The following is a 20,090-nucleotide window of genomic DNA, read 5'->3' on the forward strand; positions in this document are numbered from 1 at the left end:
GCAGGTGTGCGCTATGATAACATACTTAGAGTAAATAAAATGTAAAGGATAATAAAAACTGCGTTTGGTGAAAAATTAAGTTACAGTCAACTTAAGAAACACTTGGTAATTTTTCAGTTTTGGTTGATTTTAGTGACGCTGGTGGAAAAAAGCGGTAGTGTTTTGCCTTAAGGAAGACTGCGTTTCCCATAAGTACCAGCGCACACCCACAAAGTGTCGTAAAATTATCAATCAATCAAAATCAATTTCCTGGTCGCCTGCAAATGGATTAAAAAAAAATTGAAAAAACTTTTTGTTTCTTTTGTTGTTCTGCCATCTTTGCAGAATTTGCACGTTCATATCGCTTACATCTTTATAATGAATGGAAAAAGGGGGGAAGTGACGTAAATCGGTCAGCACATGAGTATTTTTTTGTGTGTGTCAGGGTTCCTGCCACCCTCCTCAAAGTTAATTAGTGCCGGTGTAAGCAATACAGACCCTCTCAAGATATAAAAGAGGTGTCATTCACTTAGTTGTCATTCGACATATTATCACAAATTAAGCCTGAACGATATATCGTTTAAACATCGCCATCGCGATGTGTGCGTGCGCGATAGTCCCATCGCAAGGACGTGCGATAGTTTTGATTTTTTTTTTTAATCCACATACTGTACGCCCTGCTTTCTGCTCTGCGCAGAGCCTAACACCTTCCCTCTCCCAGCTCTTTGAACCTCACAGTCACTGCAGCACTTGCTTATTAAAGTTAACGTAAGGTAGATAAACAGAAGTATTTAATAAAGCCAAGCATTTTTCTACTACAGTACTTTATTCTTGTTCAAAAATGATTTGGTTGGACAGTTATGTTTAAAACTGATCATAATTATTACATTTGAAGTGCTTAAACCATTTATTAATATATATGTATTTTTTAAAATCATACTTTGGGGAAAAAGTGAAAAAAAACATGCCTTATATGTATCTCTTTCCAATGCTAAATCGGAATAAATACATTGAGCACACACACAAAAAAATAAAAATTGGGGGAGGCGGGGCGCGCAACTTCGTGGTTTTTCACTTATCGTGGCGGGTTCTGGTCCCCATTAACCGCGAAAAACGAGGGATCACTGTACACTGGTCATTGTGAGTCATCCAAAGTCTTTCCAAACAATCTTTCCAAGCTATTCAAGTGATCTAGTGAAAATTTCTTTAAAAAACAATATATATATATATATATTGTTTTTAATATTGCAATATAATATCGCAAACCCCCCAAAAAATCGCAGCAATAGTTTTTTCCAATATTGTTCAGGCCTATCACAAATGTTATGAAAATATTTTATAAAGGTTGAAAAGTTACCTAGTGTTGCTTTAACACGAATGAAGAAGTGTTTCAAAACTACTGTGATTGACTCAATATGAGGATAAAGAAAATATACTTGTGTGAAATGCACACAGTGCACAGTGGCTGTTGATTCATGAGCCCAATTATGGGTGTGCACGCTTGTACAAACCAACGATCTTTTTTTTGTTTGTTTGTTGTGTTTTTTGTTTTATTTTTTTTATTCTCTTACTGATATTGTTTTGTCACAAGTCACATTAATGGTGGACACAGTTTTTGAAAGATTTCTATCAAAAATCTGCCATTTTAACAGTGGTATGTAGACCACAGCAACTAGAGAGACAGTGTAGACCTTTACCAAGATGGAAAGATTGTGGTTTGCATATCAACACAAATGATTCCTGGCAATGAAGCGTTTGATAGCAAATACTAGCGGTTTTTCGATGAATTTCAGTCCAGCACAGCTATTTTTGTCCGACCCTCGCATCTGGACTGTGACCTCGATGGGCATGTGTGTTGTTTAAGCACCTTTTGAGGATCATATAACCTCTCTGGTACAGATATGCTCACCGGGGAGCCTACATTGCCCTCGGGCCTGTTTGCCAGATCTCCAGATGGGCCCAAAAACCCCGGCACCACACCCACACACTCCCTGACCTGGCATGGAGTGGCGTGTCTACTGCCAGTTTGGTGTAGGCAACATTCAGTGGCAGCTAACGCTTGTCAGCACAGCTCACATGAGCACATTTATGTTTGCAGTACCATATACTGTACATTACAAGTAGTCCACAATGTTTATTTATCTAGTTTAAGGTAATTGAGACTAAAATGTTCTAAAATAGAAAAAAAAATACATTGAATGTGAAAAAACAGCAGTTTATCACTACCTAATTATAGCTAGAGGTTGTGACCTTCACGTCACCATGCAGGCGTACACACACGCAAGTACACACTCACATATACACAGCTGTCAGAATAATGGCACTGGCGCAGACAAAGTAGGCTAAAACATTGTCTGCTCTGCTGGAAGACAAAAACAAGTCTGGCTCTGAGCACTCCACGAATTTTACACGACCTGAGAGTGTGTGAAATGTTGCCTCGCATAAAATCGATTCATATCCACATACTTGATTATTCCCGTTATTTGGCAGATGTTTTGTCCTCCTAGGATGTTGTTTAAAATCTGCTACGGGGTCAAGACTATTATGCAAGGCCGTGTCATAAAGGGAGCAATTGCTGAGGGTGATAGCACAGTTAGCGCTCTAATAGTTGAAGAACTAATGTTGCGGCAGTCAGAACAATAACAATGGGCCATTACTTCAAATTTTATTAAGTAATGGTCAGACATAGCAATGGTATCCAGTAGTATTGTCACGTTCGAGTGCCCTAGGTTGAAGCAGAATCCAAAATATTACAGTTGTTATGGGCTGGTACATGTACGGTCTGCGTGACAAGGGATTCACTATAGTCTGAAATAAGAGTGTGACAATATCTCGATACAGCAATATATTGCGATATTTTGCAACCCGATCGGTTATCGATATGCTCCCGCCAAGTATCGATACTTTTATTTAACATGTTGGCCATACAATGGAGTGTGGATGCTGTAAACTGCTCAATGTTTGTTGAGCAATTCCTTGGCAGTCCACTAGGGGCGCTCGGGAGTGGCGGTGAAGGTAAAGTGCGCACAAGTCGTCTAGAGAAGAAGAGAGGAAGCTCTAAGTGGGTTGAAAAAAATAAAAAAGCTTCAGGAGAACGTTGGAGGAAAAAATGAGAAAAATATTGCTACAAATCACACATGGGGATAAACTTCAGATTTTACACCAACAAGAAAGGAAGTAAGGTGAACAAGGACTTTGCTTTATGCAAGAATTGTCTAACAAAAATAAGGTTCACTGGCAGCTGGTGACGAAGTGCACACCGGATTTCTTCACTGCTTCGCTTTCATCACTTAAGGTAAGAAAGTTTTGCAATGTAATTGATTTTTTAATTTACATGTATTATTTTGATGACATTTAGTGTTGAATGATATAAAATAAACCAGGACCCTAAACTGGATGAAAATGAATATCAAACAAGCTCACATGAATTTACCGATTTATTTGATATTATTTGAAAACCACTTTCCATCTAGTTTACTACACAAACTGTTATTACTGCCATTTTGATACAATAAGCTATAAAAATGGTTTGAATAGCTTCCAAGATATATAAAGTGATGTGCATGATAATTAATGGAGCCTACATATTAAAACTAGGAAGTTATCACATTTTTAATTTCTATACATTCAATTCATATTTTTTTTAATTCACTCAATACTTCCAACACATACACAAAAAAAAAATCAGGATTTCAACTCAAAAGCTATTTAATAGCTAATATTTTTTGTTTTATTTTGTTGTTTTTAAGGTGAGGAAGAATGTGACTGACCAAGTCTGACATCTCAAATGCTGAAGCAGATAGTGGAAGTGCTCAAACCAACACTTTTGGCAACAAAGGTCATATACGAAGAAAAGACCCACCAATTTTATCATTGCCCCACTCCAACCTCAACTGCTCACTGACACCTACAGCACTGTTTTTATTTATTATTATTATTTTTTTAAAAGATTTAAAACTTTAAAGAAATTAAGGGTGCCATTCATCATGATCTCTCCAAGATATATCAGTGGTTTTGGTTTGTTTTCTCTACATGTGCAGGTGCACAATTTGCAGTAGATTTATATTTTACAGCAATGTTCCACAGAGAAGGTGTCACTGTTTAATAAATGACTTAAACAGTATTTTTTTCTATTTTGAAATATCTTTTTTTTCTTTTTTCGTTTCAACAGTTGTATCGTAGAATATCATGTATCCAATTTCTGACCAATAAATCGATAATCGCTGTATCGTGATATCGTGAGATAATCGTTATCGTGAGCTTGTATCGCGAATCGTATCGTATTGTGAGGTGCCCTGAGGTTCCCACTCCTAGTCTGAAATGTCCGGCTAAGAGGTTCAGCTATTCAAATGAATATTAATTTCACCCATGGTTATTATATTATCAGTGTGAGCTATCAAGTCTGCGACAAATTTGGAAAATCATCTAAAACGTTTAAGTCAGATAGCTTTAACTGCAATATAGAATGGCAGTATTGCCACCAATCGCATAATGCATGACTCAGGCTCAAATTGAGAACAGATTGGCAAATATAGGCAATGCCTTGTCTCTTCCTAAGAGGACACGCAACATTACTGCAAAAAGTTAAGGAAGAGGTCTCATTTAGTGGTAAAAAATTTTAGTCTTCTGTTAAGATTTCTTGAATAAGCAGTTTCCAAGAGTTTTGTGTATCCGTCTGTTCTTTAGTGATTTACCTCATTTCTACCAGCGAAATGAAACAAGTGGGGGTGGTGCGACCGTGCCATATGTCGCAGTAATTTGGTCCAAATGTGAACTGCCGTCACTGGCAAGATGGAGTGATACCCTGCTCCACCAAAAACTCAATCAATGGATTTGTTCAGATTTCTTTTTGGCAGGAAGACATTGACAGAATTGACATCCTCAGTACATTTATCTGCTACCTTGTTGATTTACAGTAATTACTGTAATCTATCTAGTTGCAAGGTACATTTTTGTCACTAAAATGACTACACGGTTTCCTGCCAAATTTGATTGCTCCTATGAAAACAAAACATAGGAAACGTGACAAGCAGTTTCCCTTTCAAACAGAGAAGTTTGCACTCTGGCAGGACACGATTGATTTGAAATGGCAGCCAGGATGCTTGAGGTTTCTGGTGTCAAAAGTTTTATCACTACTTCTTTCCGTGCCCGACCGGTTATCTTTTCACACTGTGACGTTGTCTCATGTCCATCCATACTGCCCGCCTGCTCATTTTACCGTGTCTTTTCTCTGTCTGCAAATGTTGGACAAGCGCATACCAAGGTATATTTTGTACATTTGACTCCAGACATTCCTCACCCCTCTTTCACTTCCTCTGCCTTGTTAATGCAGTGGTTTGCTTTGTAAAGGCTTTTAAAAGCCCAAGCAGAACCATATGGATAGCGAGCAGTCTTCTGGAAGCCATCTATAATGGATGACCACTTCTGGCTTTAGACTTTTTGCCCTACCTTCCCGAAGATTTTGATGAGTGGGCCTGTGGAACACTGATATCATCATGAACAAGTGCTTAGTCCAGAAAGAAGATTTCTTCATAATCAGGACCACTGTCTGATGACCATAAACTGTATTTGACCACAAACGCAAACCTCAAAATCAGACAAAAGTACACGCACTTCCTTCACCAGAAAAAAAAAAAAAAAAAATGGTTTTAAGGCTTTTTTTTTTCTTTCTCTCCATTATTTGGTGTTTAGCAGCAGAATATGGGTTGGTTTCATCCTAAAAACAAAGAGCAGAGAAAATTGGCTTTTTGTGAAAAGAAAACTGAAGCAGAACTGTGATTTTGATTGACACCAGTTTGGTTTGTAAGACCGATAACAAACTAAAGACAAGACTGAGTATTGGGTTTTGAATGGTAAGTTAATATTGGTGGAACAATTCGTTTTATCAAATTGAATGGTATCACGACTTTTGGTTAACATTTTGACCCACTTGTAATGTTTAATTAATATCTTTATTTTTTAAAGTGCTAAACTACACACCCACACGCACCTACCTCCACCCCCACCCACACACACATGCATCCATATAATGTTTGCTGTGTCAATGCGAAAAATATTCTTTTCGTATAATTGTCCGTCTTTCACATTTTGGCTTTTCTCGCTCTAATAAATGATGTTACAGGCAGATATTCTCTGCCTAATGTTCATCTTCTAAAGAAAAACTCCAATTAGCTCAAATGCTAACATATACAATGTATTCATCTCCAGGGATCTATCAGTCATTACAGCACTGTAATAATATTACATACAGTGGGGCAAATAAGTATTTAGTCAACCACCAATTGTGCAAGTTCTCCTACTTGAAAAGATTAGATAGGCCTGTAATTGTCAACATGGGTAGACCTCAACCATGAGAGACAGAAAATCACATTGTTTGATTTTTAAAGAATTTATTTCCAAATTAGAGTGGAAAATAAGTATTTGGTCACCTACAAACAAGATTTCTGGCTGTCAAAGAGGTCTAACTTCTTCTAACAAGGTCTAATGAGGCTCCACTCGTTACATGTATTAATGGCACCTGTTTTAACTCATTATCGGTATAAAAGACACCTGTCCACAAGCTCAGTCAGTCACACTCCAAACTCCACTATGGTCAAGACCAAAGAGCTGTCGAAGGACACCAGAGACAACATTGTAGACCTGTACCAGGCTGGGAAGACTGAATCTGCAATAGGTAAAACGCTTGATGTAAAGAAATCAACTGTGGGAGCAATTATTAGAAAAAGGAAGACATACTAGACCACTGATAATCTCCCTCGATCTGGGGCTCCATGCAAGATCTTACCCCGTGGCGTCAAAATGATAACAAGAACGGTGAGCAAAAATCCCAGAACCACATGGGGGGACCTAGTGAATGACCCACAGAGAGCTAGGACCACAGTAACAAAGGCTGCTATCAGTAACACAATGCGGCGCCAGGGACTCAAATCCTGCACTGCCAGATGTGTCCCCCTGCTGAAGAAAGTACACGTCCAGGCCCGTCTGCGGTTCGCTAGAGAGCATTTGGATGATCCAGAAGAGGACTAGGAGAATGTGTTATGGTCAGATGAAACCAAAATAGAACTTTTTGATAGAAACACAGGTTCTCGTGTTTGGAGGAGAAAGAATACTGAATTGCATCCGAAGAACACCATACCCACTGTGAAGCATGGGGGTGGAAACATCATGCTTTGGGGCTGTTTTTCTGCAAAGGGACCAGGACGACTGATCTGTGTAAAAGAAAGAATGAATGGGGCCATGTATCGAGAGATTTTGAGTGAAAATCTCCTTCCATCAGCAAGGGCATTGAAGATGAGACGTGGCTGGGTCTTTCAGCATGACAATGATCCCAAACACACAGCCAGGGCAACAAAGGAGTGGGTTTGTAAGAAACATTTTAAGGTCCTGGAGTGGCCTAGCCAGTCTCCAGGTCTCAACCCCATAGAAAATCTGCGGAGGTAGTTGAAAGTCCGTGTTGCCCAACGACAGCCCCAAAACATCACTGCTCTAGAGGAGATCTGCATGGAGGAATGGGCCAAAATAGCAGCAACAGTGTGTGAAAAGCTTGTGTAGAGTTACAGAAAACATTTGGCCTCTGTTATTGCCAACCACATTCCACATTCTGTCTCTCATGGTTGAGGTTTACCCATGTTGACAATTACAGGCCTCTCTAATATTTTCAAGTGGGAGAACTTGCACCATTAGTGGTTTAAATACTTATTTGCCCCACTGTAGCTGAGTTTTAAAGACAATCTTTAACACACACCTGTAGAAAAACGTAGAGATATTTTCTGTCAATGGCAATAAACGGTTCCATTCCAGTTGATAGTTGACAGTTCAACCAAGTGAGGTGTTTATTTTTTTCTTGTCTAAAACCTACATACATAGAAAACTCGATTTAGACTCTATGTAGACTTCCACCAAGGTTTGAACCATCCAGTACGAGTCTATAAAAGTCTTTAAAAACAGAAGAATATGTCCATTAGTCAAGCATTCTCTCTTACAACTATGTAAAACTACAGATTTGATGACTTTGTGGGCATCTGCATTGTCCAAACAATTTTCTTGTTTATTTTGTAAGCCCATTTGAAGTGGAAGACTCCTTTCTGTACCGTTTGAAGTTGAGAGACGTCAAACTCTAAAATAAACTGGTACACGGGGGGTACCCTTATGAGTATAAGTGCACATAAAGAAATGGGGAGTGTGGGGGATGCTGACAATTTGAGGAAAGCATCGCTGACATCTAATTGCTTTTGGTCTATTGCGATCTCGGCAAAGGCCCCGGAAGGCATTACCATGAAAGGAGAGCGTGTAAAATATGAATGAAGGGAGTTCCTCGCTCAAGAACAAAACAATCTACTTTGCTTAGCTTTACATAAGCAGTTATGGTCTTCAATACTACCACACTGTAATGAAGAGCTAGGATGCGAATTTATCCACTACTATATTTACGGAAAGCCAGCTTTTTCACTATATTGTTTTTCCTGCCTCACACTTATACACATTTTCTTGATCTGATCCCTTGGTTATACAATTTTTTTTTTCATATAAATTGAGCATAATTCTTTTGCTGATTTTTGTGTGTCAAGATCTGGCTCGGTTCACTATAATAAGCAATATATGACTAATATTATTGTAGTTTGCTGAGTCACTTACAGTAGTCGTAAAACTCTTGTTAACGTCTGCGTGGCTGCATTTTACTGCCCTGCTGGCCAAGTTGCATTCACCAGAAGGAGTCACAACGAATGGCGTACCGCAAGCAACACGTCACTTCCGGTCATTAATATTCATGACATTAGCTACTGTTGCTAAGTAAGGACAAGCCACCGTTTGTCCCTAATAGGAAATGAATGGAAATCGTGTACGAAGGAGATGTTTATAGAGTTAAACCTACCAATTCTCTCCGAAAATGATGTGCCTGGTGCCAAATTCACTGGCAAAGATGTGGAAGAACATAAAAATGTTCAGTTAAAGAGATGGCTTTAGTGTCGAAGGCTGAAAAAGACGAAAAAAACGAGCCGACCTAAGCATAGCTTTAGCTTTTTTATCGACGCGACTGACAATGACATTCTCCTGTTTCAACAAGCTATCCTTTACCATCAGCCCTGTCTTTCCTATACATCCTCTGGTTGTCCTACGTCTCTTACCGCTCTTGGGGGTAATTTAGTTAGCTTTGTGTAGCGATCGCAAATGCTACTCAGTGACAGCCAACGAACACTTTTAATTTTTTCATTGATAACACATCTTAATCCTATAATTTATTTACACTTCCCCCTTACTAAAGTTGTTTTTTATATATATATAACAGAAACGGTAACAGTGGCAGTCAGATAGCAATGTAATTCTTTTCAGGTCATTCATTGTCAGACAGAAGCAGTACGGCACAACGTTACGCTAAAAAAAATAAGTTAAAAATATAAAAATGGCTTACCTCTTTGTCCTCTGAAAGACCATGCCAACCCAACATAATGTTTACTGCATATGAAACGTGAATGGATTCGCCGAGCTGGTGTTAAAGTCCGCACAAGTTGATTCGGTCTTCACATTTTTTCGTCTCGAGTTTTTGTTTTCCGGAAACGTATGAAGAAAAAATCCTTCATGTGTCGTAATGTCTAGAGTCGTTTCTACATGTTCCAAAAAAAGCGTTGCGTGATCAGCATGTTCGTTTTTGAAAGATTACCGGAGAAAAGTAGCACTTTTTACGTTAGGTCTATGCGAGGGCGGGTCTATAATGTCCCACTTCGGCTTTACTTCCGCTTTACGATGCGACGTCACGGTCTAAAAATAGCCTGCGTGCGGTATGCCATTAATGACTATGCACAAAATGTGTAACTCTTTAGTTATTACATGTTTTAATGAAGTGCAGCAAGTTGTGTTGAACCTATATTTAATTGAATACACTACAAAGATATTTAATGTTCAAACAAATAAACTTGATTGCTTTTAGCAAATATTTGTTAACTTAGATTTTTACTCCTGTAAATGTTCCCAAAAAGCTGGTACTTTGTTCCATCACCTTTTTCTTTTTTGAACTTATTTATTTTAAACAAAAGTAAGTAGATTTTTGGGTGGACACTAATTGTTAAAGCTTTGTTAGTGGAATTGTTTCGCATTCTTGCTTGATGTACAGCTTCAGTTGTTCAATAATTCGGGTTATCCGTTGTTGTATTTTACGCTTCGTAATGTGCCACCCGTCTTCAATGGGAGACAGGTCTTGATTGCTGACAGGTCAGTATGGTACTCACACTTTTACTATGAAGCCACACTGTTGTAACATGTGCAAATAGTGGTTTGGCATTGTTTTATTGAAGTAAGCAGGGGCATTCATGAAAAAGACGATGCTTGAAAGAACGGCATTACTTATATATACCTTCAAACATTACTGAGGCCTTTATAGATGTATAAGTTCCGCAAACCATTGACACTAACACAGCCCATGCCAGAATCTGGCTTTTGAACTTTGTGTCCATAACAGTCTGGATGGTTCTTTTCCTCTTTGGTCCGTAGGGCACGATAGCCACAATTTCCAAAAACAATTTGAAATGTGGACTCGTCAGACCACAGAACACTTTTCCCCTTTGCATCAGTGCATCTTAGATGAGCATGAGCCCAGAGAAGCCTGTGGCATTTCTGGGTTTTGTTGATAAATGGCTCTTGCTTTGCATACTTGTAGAGTTTTGAGTTGGAATTATGGATGTAGCGTCAAACTGTATTTACTGACATTGGCTTTCTGAAGTGTTCCTGAGTCCATATGGTGATTTCCTTTGAACATTGATGTCGTATTTTGATGCAGTGCCACCTGAGGGATTGAAGGTCACGTCATTTAATTAGAAATCAGCATTAGAAAATAGCTTAGTTTGAGCAACTTTCCAATTTCTGATGAAAAAACAGAGAAATTGAGCTTTTTGTAAAAGCATGCATTTCAAACATAACTTTTTTTTTGTTGCTTTAGTTACATCCGAAACATTTGAATAATGTTTTCCTTCTGCAAAACATAAACAACAAGACAAATAGACCTTTTGATAGCTAAGTAACAATTTCTTTACACATAACTAAACTATTTAACTGAGAAATGACGCTGTTGTGGCCGCGACAGCTGGGGTAAACTTTTCCCTCATCGCCGCCTGTCTCATCAAGATGGATTTTTTTTAGTCTTTCTTTTGTGGTGACCACTGCCTAGTGGCAGAGTTCGCCTGAGGAACTTGGGGGGGGGGGACTGGTTTGGCCGTGCGCGTTTCCGGCTGAGTTGCGGGACACTGGAGGGTGCGGGGACGTGAGCGGCCGAGCACGGCGGCGCGGGCTCTGCTCGGCGAGCAGCACGGACTCAACGGCATCGTCCGCTGCACTGGTGGTCCTGGTCGTTCTACTCGGTCGTCCCCCGCCTGGCATCCTGGACGTCCATTCGGTCGTCTTCCCCCGGCGGCCCGGTCGTTCGTTCCGTTGAATTGGGTTGCGGGTCTTACCAATGCGCTACTGCCCTCCAGTGGCCAGTTTTATTACTTTAAAATGGATTTTCAGCGTTGTGCTTTGGAGCTAAGTTGCATCAGAACCTAGAGATGTCTGCTGTAAAAAAAAAAAAAACAAATGTATAAATACGTCTTTGGAACACTGAAACAATTAAAAATAGAACGTATTTATACGCTTTTGGACGCAAATGAGTTATGGTTGGTTTTCGGCTTTGCCGTTAACTTGCAGGGATTTCTCCAGATTCTCTGAAACTTTTGATCATATTATGGACCGTAGATGATGAAATCCCTAAATCCTTGGCAATTGTGAGTCTAGGAATATTGTCCTTAAAGGAACATTGTTCTTCAACTGTTCGACTATTTTCTCACGCACTTGTTCACACAGAGATGAACCTCACTCCATCTTTGCTGAGCAATTCAGGGAAACTCCCTTTATACCCAATCATGGCAATCAATGTGTTCCCAATTAGCCTGTTCACCTGTGGGATATTCCAAATATGTGTTGGATGAGCATTCTTCAACTTTTTCAGTCTTTTTCGCCACCTGTCCCAGCTTTTTGGGAACATGTTGCAGTAAAATAAATAATAAAATTAAAATAATAAATTAATAATAATATAATTCTAAGTTAAAGATTATTTGCTAAAAACAAAGTATAACAGTTAGACCATTAAATATTTTGTCTTTGCAATGTATTCGATTAAATATAGTTTGAATATGGTTTTCAAATCATTGTATTCTGTTTTTATTATGTCTAACATGACATCCCTTGCTAAATAAACATTACATTATATTTTTGTATTTGATCGGCCCACACTTCCCTCTACCCAGCCACTTCATCCAGCTCTTCTTGGAGGATTCCAAGGCGTTCCCAGGCCAGCCGGGAGACATAGTCTCCCCAGTGTGTCCTGGGTTGGCCCAGTGGCCCCCTCCCACCGGGAAAAAAATGGATAGATGGTAAAATTTGGTTTGAGATGTGAGTTTTGAGTTTAGAGTTTGGTCATGGAATGAATTTAACTCGGTGGTCAAGGCACCAAATGTACATAATTTTTTCCAAAGATTATTTTTTTTGAGGAATTAGTTGATCTGAAATTTGTTTTTGTGTATTTCATCTTGTTTTACTTCTCAAAGAAAGAATTCTATTTTTGAGTATGAGCGAGTCAAATCAGTGAGAAGGGGAGTTGACGAGATGAGGGTGTTGTAAGGGGAGTGCGTGTGTATTATAAATAACCTAAATCAATAATAAATGACACTGTAGCTCACGTTTTTAGAGTCTCCGATTGTGATTCTCAAGGGATTTGAATGAAAGCCCAGCCCCTCCTATTCCCGTCTCCATGCAGAGGAAGATGTCTTAAGATGGCGAAAATAAAAGTTGACATTTTTGCCCCATTTTTCACGTGCGGAACTAACTTGTGACCCGCCAGTGTGTTTATGTGTACTCGTGTACATTACGAGACTGATGCTAGCATTATTTATTCATAAATCCTGTCTGCCCGCTGCCACGCTGTGTACTTGGACATGCCTTGAAATCATTATGCCACATGCATTATTAAATACATACGCACGCTTGCCGACTCAGATGCAGATAACTACATGAGATATTTATCTCGGATATGCCCACTTATCGCCTTGTCTGCTTCTCTTGCCGATGAATGCAAACAATGGCCCTCATTCACGTTAATATTGTTTCCCGTAGGACATACAATTTATATTTGTTGCTTTTATTATCTACAAGTAGGGGTCAAGGGATCAAAGATGGCAAGGTGACACAAATTTGTAGCAAAGTTGAGCCGATATTTGATATTTGTTAATCAAAACACTTTCAGGCCATTATTATACAGTAAAACAAAACAATTAGCTGTCAGAGTTAAAATATAAATGTGTGTACACATCCTAGATAATCACCACTGATCTTTGACCATGTTACATGCTTCCCAATATTTACGCTCAGACTCATTTTGCTGTGTGAGGTCATTGCCCTCCCTTGACATTTTGCTGCTAAAAATGAAGAGGGGGTCCGCGTTTGATTTTGGACAACGATAAATAGCATTGGCCCTTATCAGGGTCATGAAGCTTAGGTAAGTCTTTGACGTCAGTGGCGTACATCATGCTGATAACGGGTCCTTTTTATCGATGCCAGGTGTTTGTGTGTGTGTTTAGCAATCGTAGAAAAGCCGGCTTCCTGGATTCAGTGCAGGACTTCAAAAATAGATGCAAAAACACAAGCGGCCATGCACTTTGTGCCTAACGCAGATGCAAACATTACAACTACACACAAGTAAAAACAGCTTGGTTATAGTAAGAATATCTTGACATTTTTCAATACGGGAATTTTAGAGTTAATTTAAAATACTTTTCTACTCCATGCATGCTCCACCAATGGCCTGATGAGTACACAGAGCCCTGATTTTAACTGAAACTCCTCTAAAAAGCCCTTTATCCTACCTTCAATAGAGAGGGTTTGGGTCAGCTACTCTAGGCGAACATGTACTGTGCATAACCACCCGCGGCAACTTCGCTGTTTCACCGAGCCTCCACCTAGTCTCTGTTTGGCAGTTACACGTTTCTAACCCACTTAATACTTGCTACTAACTGTTTTTTCGTTCATGTTTGTGTTACGCGTTTCCGCTTGTTGCTTTATGTTCGTGCTCATACAAGCATGCGCACCATACACAAGCTGCGAAAAAGTGTCTAACTCTGTATAGTCCATGCTCTTTCACATGTGCAAGTCCTTTATGTAAAAAAAAAACAAAACAAAAAAAACAAACAAACAAAGAAAAACTAAAGTAACATCAAAAAAACATTTGATATAATGTGGTTGCACAAGTGTGCACACCCTCTGTAAATAGGGTTGTGACAGTGGGCAAAATTAACCACAAACAGTAATTCACAAACATGATTACGTGCACCCATGCCACTGTTTAGAGCAGGAGTGGGCAAACTATTCCAGAAGTGCAATCAGTTGATTGGCGTCAGGTGCTTCTTGTTTCCGCTGAAATCTCATTGGTTAAACTGTCTGTGCTGAATCAGTTCGCACAAAGACCAGGAACGACCGCAGCCCTCGAGGACCGGTTTGCCATCCCTGGTTTAGACTGTCTAAAAATTAAACTGTTCTAGGAACACTTTCTCACGGACAGTAGAGTGTGCAGTTGTTTCCGGATGTATTTATCTGACAAAATGGTTGACAATTTCTTTTTCCATTGGATATGAATGGAGCATTTGGAAATGGGGATGTTTTTGTCAGGTTTTGGTGGTCATTTTTGGCCCCAAAAAATACTACAGCTTTTATGTACCTTGACTTCCTGAATTTTCATATGTGTAAATGATGTGATTCAGTTAAAAAGTGTAGGTGAATAGAATAGAATAGAATAGAATAGAATAGAATAGAATAGAATAGAATAGAATAGAATAGAATAGCCATTTATTGCCATTATACAGTTGTACAATGAAATTGTGGAGCGTTTCCCTTTACAGTGTTGCAGGACATGTAGAAATCTCAAAAGTGACTTGCAATAATAAAAGTATAAAATCTAGATAAATATAAATGTGTATGAGGTAGTCCTATGCTCAGGCAGTGCAACTGTAGATACATTTTGAAATTGGATATTGTTTTTCCCCATTGGAAATGAATCGGCCTTTTTTGGGGGGGGTCAAAACCCTGTTTGTCGTGCGACTGTGAACGTTAGGGGTAAAACCATAGAGAGTCTGAACCGCGTGAATTTTTGGAAGAGTTGGACATTGGAATCGTGTGAATAGGTCAAAGCAAATAGGGCAGAAAGAAACTACTCTTGGGGTGCTTTGCTTTGCCGACCACGGTACATTGAAACCCTATTTTTTCTTTATAATCAGGTGCACCTTAAAAATAAATGAAAATAAACTAATTCATTGATGGTGTGCCCTCCAGAAAATATGGCCTTCACACCCTATAAATTAATTTGTGACACATATATATATATATATATATATATATATATATATATATATATATATTAGGGCTGTCAAACAATTAAAATTTTTAATTAATTACAGCTGAAAAATTAATTAATCGTAATTAATTGCAATTAATCGCAATTCAAACCATCTATAAAATATGCCATATTTTTCTGTAAATTATATATATATTCTGTAAAAAAAATTTGTTGGAATGGAAAGATAAGACACAAGATGGATAAATACATTCAACATACGGTACATAATGACTGTATTTGTTTATTATAACAATAAATCAACAAGATGGCATTAACATTATTAACATTCTGTTAAAGCGATCCATGGATAGAAAGACTTGTAGTTCTTAAAAGATAAATGTTAGTACAAGTTATAGAAATTTTATATTAAAACCCCTCTTAATGTTTTCGTTTTAATAAAATTTTCAACCAAAAAATAAACTAGTAGCCCGCCATTGTTGATGGCAATAATTACTTACACAATGCTCATGGGTGCTGAAGCCTATAAAATCAGTCGCACCCAAGCGCCAGCAGAGGGCGGCAAAACGCCATAAAACACAATTAACAAGTGGGCATTTCACTCTACTGTCATTTAAATCTGTCTGAGCGGGACATGTGATTAATTAACGTGATTAATTAAAAAAAATTATTACCGCCCGTTAACGCAATAATTTTGACAGCCCTATTATATATATATATGTGTATATATATATATATAATGTGTGTGTGTGTATATATATTTATAATATATATAATATATATATGTGTATATATATATATAATATATATGTGTATATATATATATATATATATATATGTATATATATATATATATATATATATATATATATATATATTAGGGCTGTCAAATGATTAAAAATTTTAATCGAGTTAATTACAGCTTAAAAATTATTTAATCGTAATTACACAATGCTCATGGGAGCTGAAGCCTATAAAATCAGTCGCAACCAAGCGCCAGCAGAGGGCGGCAAAACTCCATAGACACAACAAGGGAGCGTTTCACTGTACTGTCATTTAAATCTGTCTGAGCGGGCCATCTGCGTTAATTGCGTCAAATATTTTAACGTGATTAATTTAAAAAAATGAATTAACGCCCGTTAACGCGATAATTTTGACAGCCCTAATTTATATATAATATATGTATAATGCACTCCCTGATTTGTTGCTATCCACGCTAGAAAATATGAATAATAATTATTATTATATCCACACAGTAAAAGAATAGATTGTCATTTGTACCATTTATTTTTCAAATGTACAGGTTACACTATATACAGTGTTGTTAATAACGGCATTAGAATATAACGGCGTTACTAATGGCGTTATTTTCTTCAGTAGTGAGTAATCTAATTAATTATTTTTCTCATCTTGGCAACACCGTTACCATTACTGAGGCGGGAAAGGCGTGCGTTACGATGTTGGTTGAATGACGCGAGAAAAGTCTGAAAAAGACGGACTCATTGAGACGAGACTGCAGAGCAGGAGTGGGGAGGAGGCAAGGGAGTGTGACGCCATTGCAAACGCGATGCTACTATGCTAGGTGGCACCAATAATACCTGACTGTAGTCGATAGCCTACAAAGTACGCCCACATGATGCTTCGGTAGATATCACATATTATAGAAATAGACGCAAGTGACAGACACTGCGGCATGTATAAAGAACTAGATGCGTTAGTAAACAACTGCCATCTTAAAGCAGTAGACTTCTCATGAAGGCTCTGTTGTAGAGAGCCTGCCTAGCGAACCTAAGTCACTTTTCATCTAAAATGCTCCTAAATTGGCAAAACTTAACTTAAATTTATCTTTAAAAGATGAAACAGTTTTGTAACTTACACATGTCGAAAATAGACAGAAGGGAACTAATGCAATAACGGGAGCAATTTTAACAACTTTAACGGTTGATTCACATTAAATGACTTCCACACATAGCAAAGGTTACTATCTAGTTATCGCAATATCCGTATACCCCTGTGTCTAGTTAAGTTTAGAGGAACGAATTGGGCTAGTTGTGCCAACTGTCCCAAAAACCCTTTAAGCTTCACATTGTGTGACCTGTTTTTTTTTTTTGTTTTGAGAAAAAAAAAAACCATGAAAATTATCACCAGTTACTTTGCCAAGTAAATAATTACTCTTACATTCAGGTAACTGAGTTACTAACGCAATTACATTTTGGGAGAAGTAATTTGTAACTGTAATTAATTACTTTTTTAACGTAAGATTAACAACACTGACTGTATATTACCTAGATGGTGGAAAAAGCTTCATTTATTTATTTATTTTTACACAGCAAAATTTTGCTTTTCAGTTGGGGTGTGTAGACTTTCTAATAAAAAACCCTCTTTGTCATTTTTAAAGAATTAGAAGAGTTATAAGGTTTCTCAACCATCATCATCAAGTTATTTTCATAAAAACTGTTGGACTTCTGGTGTGTAGGAGGGCTTTAGCTAGCCAGAAATGTGTTTGGAATAAACGACACACAGCAAGTGTGAGTCTTCTCGACATTAAGCATCCCCAAGTATAAAAAGCAACATGGGTCAAATCTGACAGGCGGGAAAGCAGAAAGTGACTCTCCGAGAAGACATGCCTGGATGCAAAAAGGAGCGAGAGAGAGAGAGGGAGAAAGTGGGAGGGGACCACAGCATCGGAAGGAGGGGCGGCTAGGCAGCCGGAGGGCAGACTGAGCGCGTCAGTGAGGGAAAACGGAGACAGGCGAGAGACACTCTCTCTCTTCCCACCAGGAAAACAACATTTGCCTGCTGTGTTTTTCTTTTGTGGACTTCCCAGCTCACTTTTTCAAGTGGTGTGGGGGCTCACACAAAACTCTCACATTGCTCAGAGTGGACAGCAAAGCTCAACTGATGGGTAAGTGGCTCTTTTTATTGTTATATATGGAATGGAAGTGTGTTGGAAATACTTGCTCCTGTGCCTCCGCGCCTTCTGATTCACTTGTTTGCATTGCACAGCAGTAAGTGCACACTCAATCTTCTTTCTGCTGATTATGTTGGCATTATTGTTTTTGTTCCGTCTTGCTGTACCAGTGTTCTCCCATTCTCTCTCTCTTTCTCTCTCTCTCGCTTTGGATGAGTTGCTGTGTGTACATGTTCATTTGCTGCGTGGGTGTGCAGGCAGCCTTGAGTAGTGACAGTGTTTATTGAATGGTACTGATGTACAGAGACTCTCACACAGCGTGGCATTTAACTGAATGGAACAGATGGCAGAGGTTGCATCTGTGCCTCCCTGAAGCTTATTGTGTTCATGCATCAGGCAGGATAACGCGTGCGTGTGCGCGTGTTGAAGTTTTAGGCTATTAATCGGAGAGGAGAAACGCCTCTGCTGGTTTTCACAGAAAACTAAAAAGTTGAAGAAAATTAGTTTGACTTTTGTCAAGCACGGTGTTTGATTTGGGTAGCACATTGCATCACAGTTTTCAGTTCAGGGATTGAATCCCATAGTTTGCATGTTGATGTTAGTGATGATGTTAGGTTCATTGAAGTGTTTGAATTGAATGTGCATGAATATTGTTTGCTTTGTCTTCAAAACCAGTAACATGCCATTTCTTGTATCTTTCATATCTTTGTTTCGTTTTGTGAGACTCAATTTGAATTATGAGAGACGAAAGAAAAAGAATGAAATCTACTTACTGATGGCTTCTCTCAAAATAAGCTTCGTTTAACTGACCACTCTGAATTCTCCATAGGTGTGAACATAATTTTAAATTGAGGTTTACGTGCATGGTTGTATTGAAAATGGATGGATGTTTATGCTAGACATCAATTCAGTTCACGTCAAAGTTCTATAAATAGAACCAAATCACAACAGCAGTACTGAACCACAACTTAACCCCACATGTGCAAGCAGTAGGTGACAGAAGCGAAGATAAACATTCTGTTGGAAAAATTTTTTTGAATGAAAAGTTTGTGGACAAGGGTTACTCATTGCCTGCCATGGATGGCAAGAGACGTCCAATCCATATTGACACGGAGAGTTGGCAGTGAATCATCACGTAGTACAGCGGTACCTATACATACGATCGCTTCGTCACACGATCTTTTCGACATCCGACGTAAAATTTGACTCGCCATTTGTTTCTACATCTGACGACATGCTCGAAATACGACGATTTATGACAGCGCCGCAGTTTCTTTGTTTTCCCACAAGACGGACGCACGGCGGACTTTCTTGTGAGAGAAATCAACATGGGTTCAAAGAATGTTAGTGTAGGTGGTGAAAAAAAATTGAAATTCAAATGAAGATGGAAATGTTAGAAAAATATGAGCGAGTAATGTCTACGATCTTGATGGTCCTCCTCCGACCTCCGTTCGCCAGTCCTTATAAGTTAAGGTGACAATTATTATTTTGGTAACATTGCCAAAAAATCACCAGCTTCGTCAGGTTTGTTATTATTTTTTTGAGAACTTGTGCAACACAACATGCATACTGTCCGCTACAGCTGAACAAAGTGAAAGTAAAAAGTCCCTCTCTCACTCTGTCAAGTCAGCCACGCGGTGCGTTCAGGTACACCACACACATCCGCTACATTAGAACCCGATTCGTTACATTATTACAGGTATTATTATTATTACTACTATTATTATATTTTTATTCCAATTTTTATTCACAATTTATTTGTTTTGCTCTGTGTAATTGCTATTTGCAATAGTACCAGCAGCATTTATTAAGGATTTAGTGTAGGTTTTCGGG

General features: G+C 38.5%; 1 protein-coding gene across 6 annotated transcripts in view; it reads left to right on the plus strand.

Annotated features, from left to right (window-relative positions):
• hdac4 (histone deacetylase 4) overlaps positions 1–20,090 on the plus strand; it is a 177,809-nt gene that overhangs the window by 46,315 nt on the left and 111,404 nt on the right. For 5 of the 6 annotated variants that reach the window (XM_057851931.1, XM_057851932.1, XM_057851934.1 and 2 more), the window contains exon 1: positions 18,080–18,251. The exons of the other annotated variant lie outside the window; for it this stretch is intronic. In XM_057851931.1, coding sequence (XP_057707914.1) covers positions 18,248–18,251 — 4 coding nt within the window. In that variant the 5' untranslated portion in view covers positions 18,080–18,247. Of the gene's footprint in view, positions 1–18,079; positions 18,252–20,090 lie in introns of those variants that run through there. 6 annotated transcript variants of the gene reach the window in all.

The sequence above is a fragment of the Corythoichthys intestinalis genome, chromosome 12, assembly GCF_030265065.1.
Source record: "Corythoichthys intestinalis isolate RoL2023-P3 chromosome 12, ASM3026506v1, whole genome shotgun sequence".
In the NCBI taxonomy this organism is placed as follows: Eukaryota; Metazoa; Chordata; class Actinopteri; order Syngnathiformes; family Syngnathidae; genus Corythoichthys; species Corythoichthys intestinalis.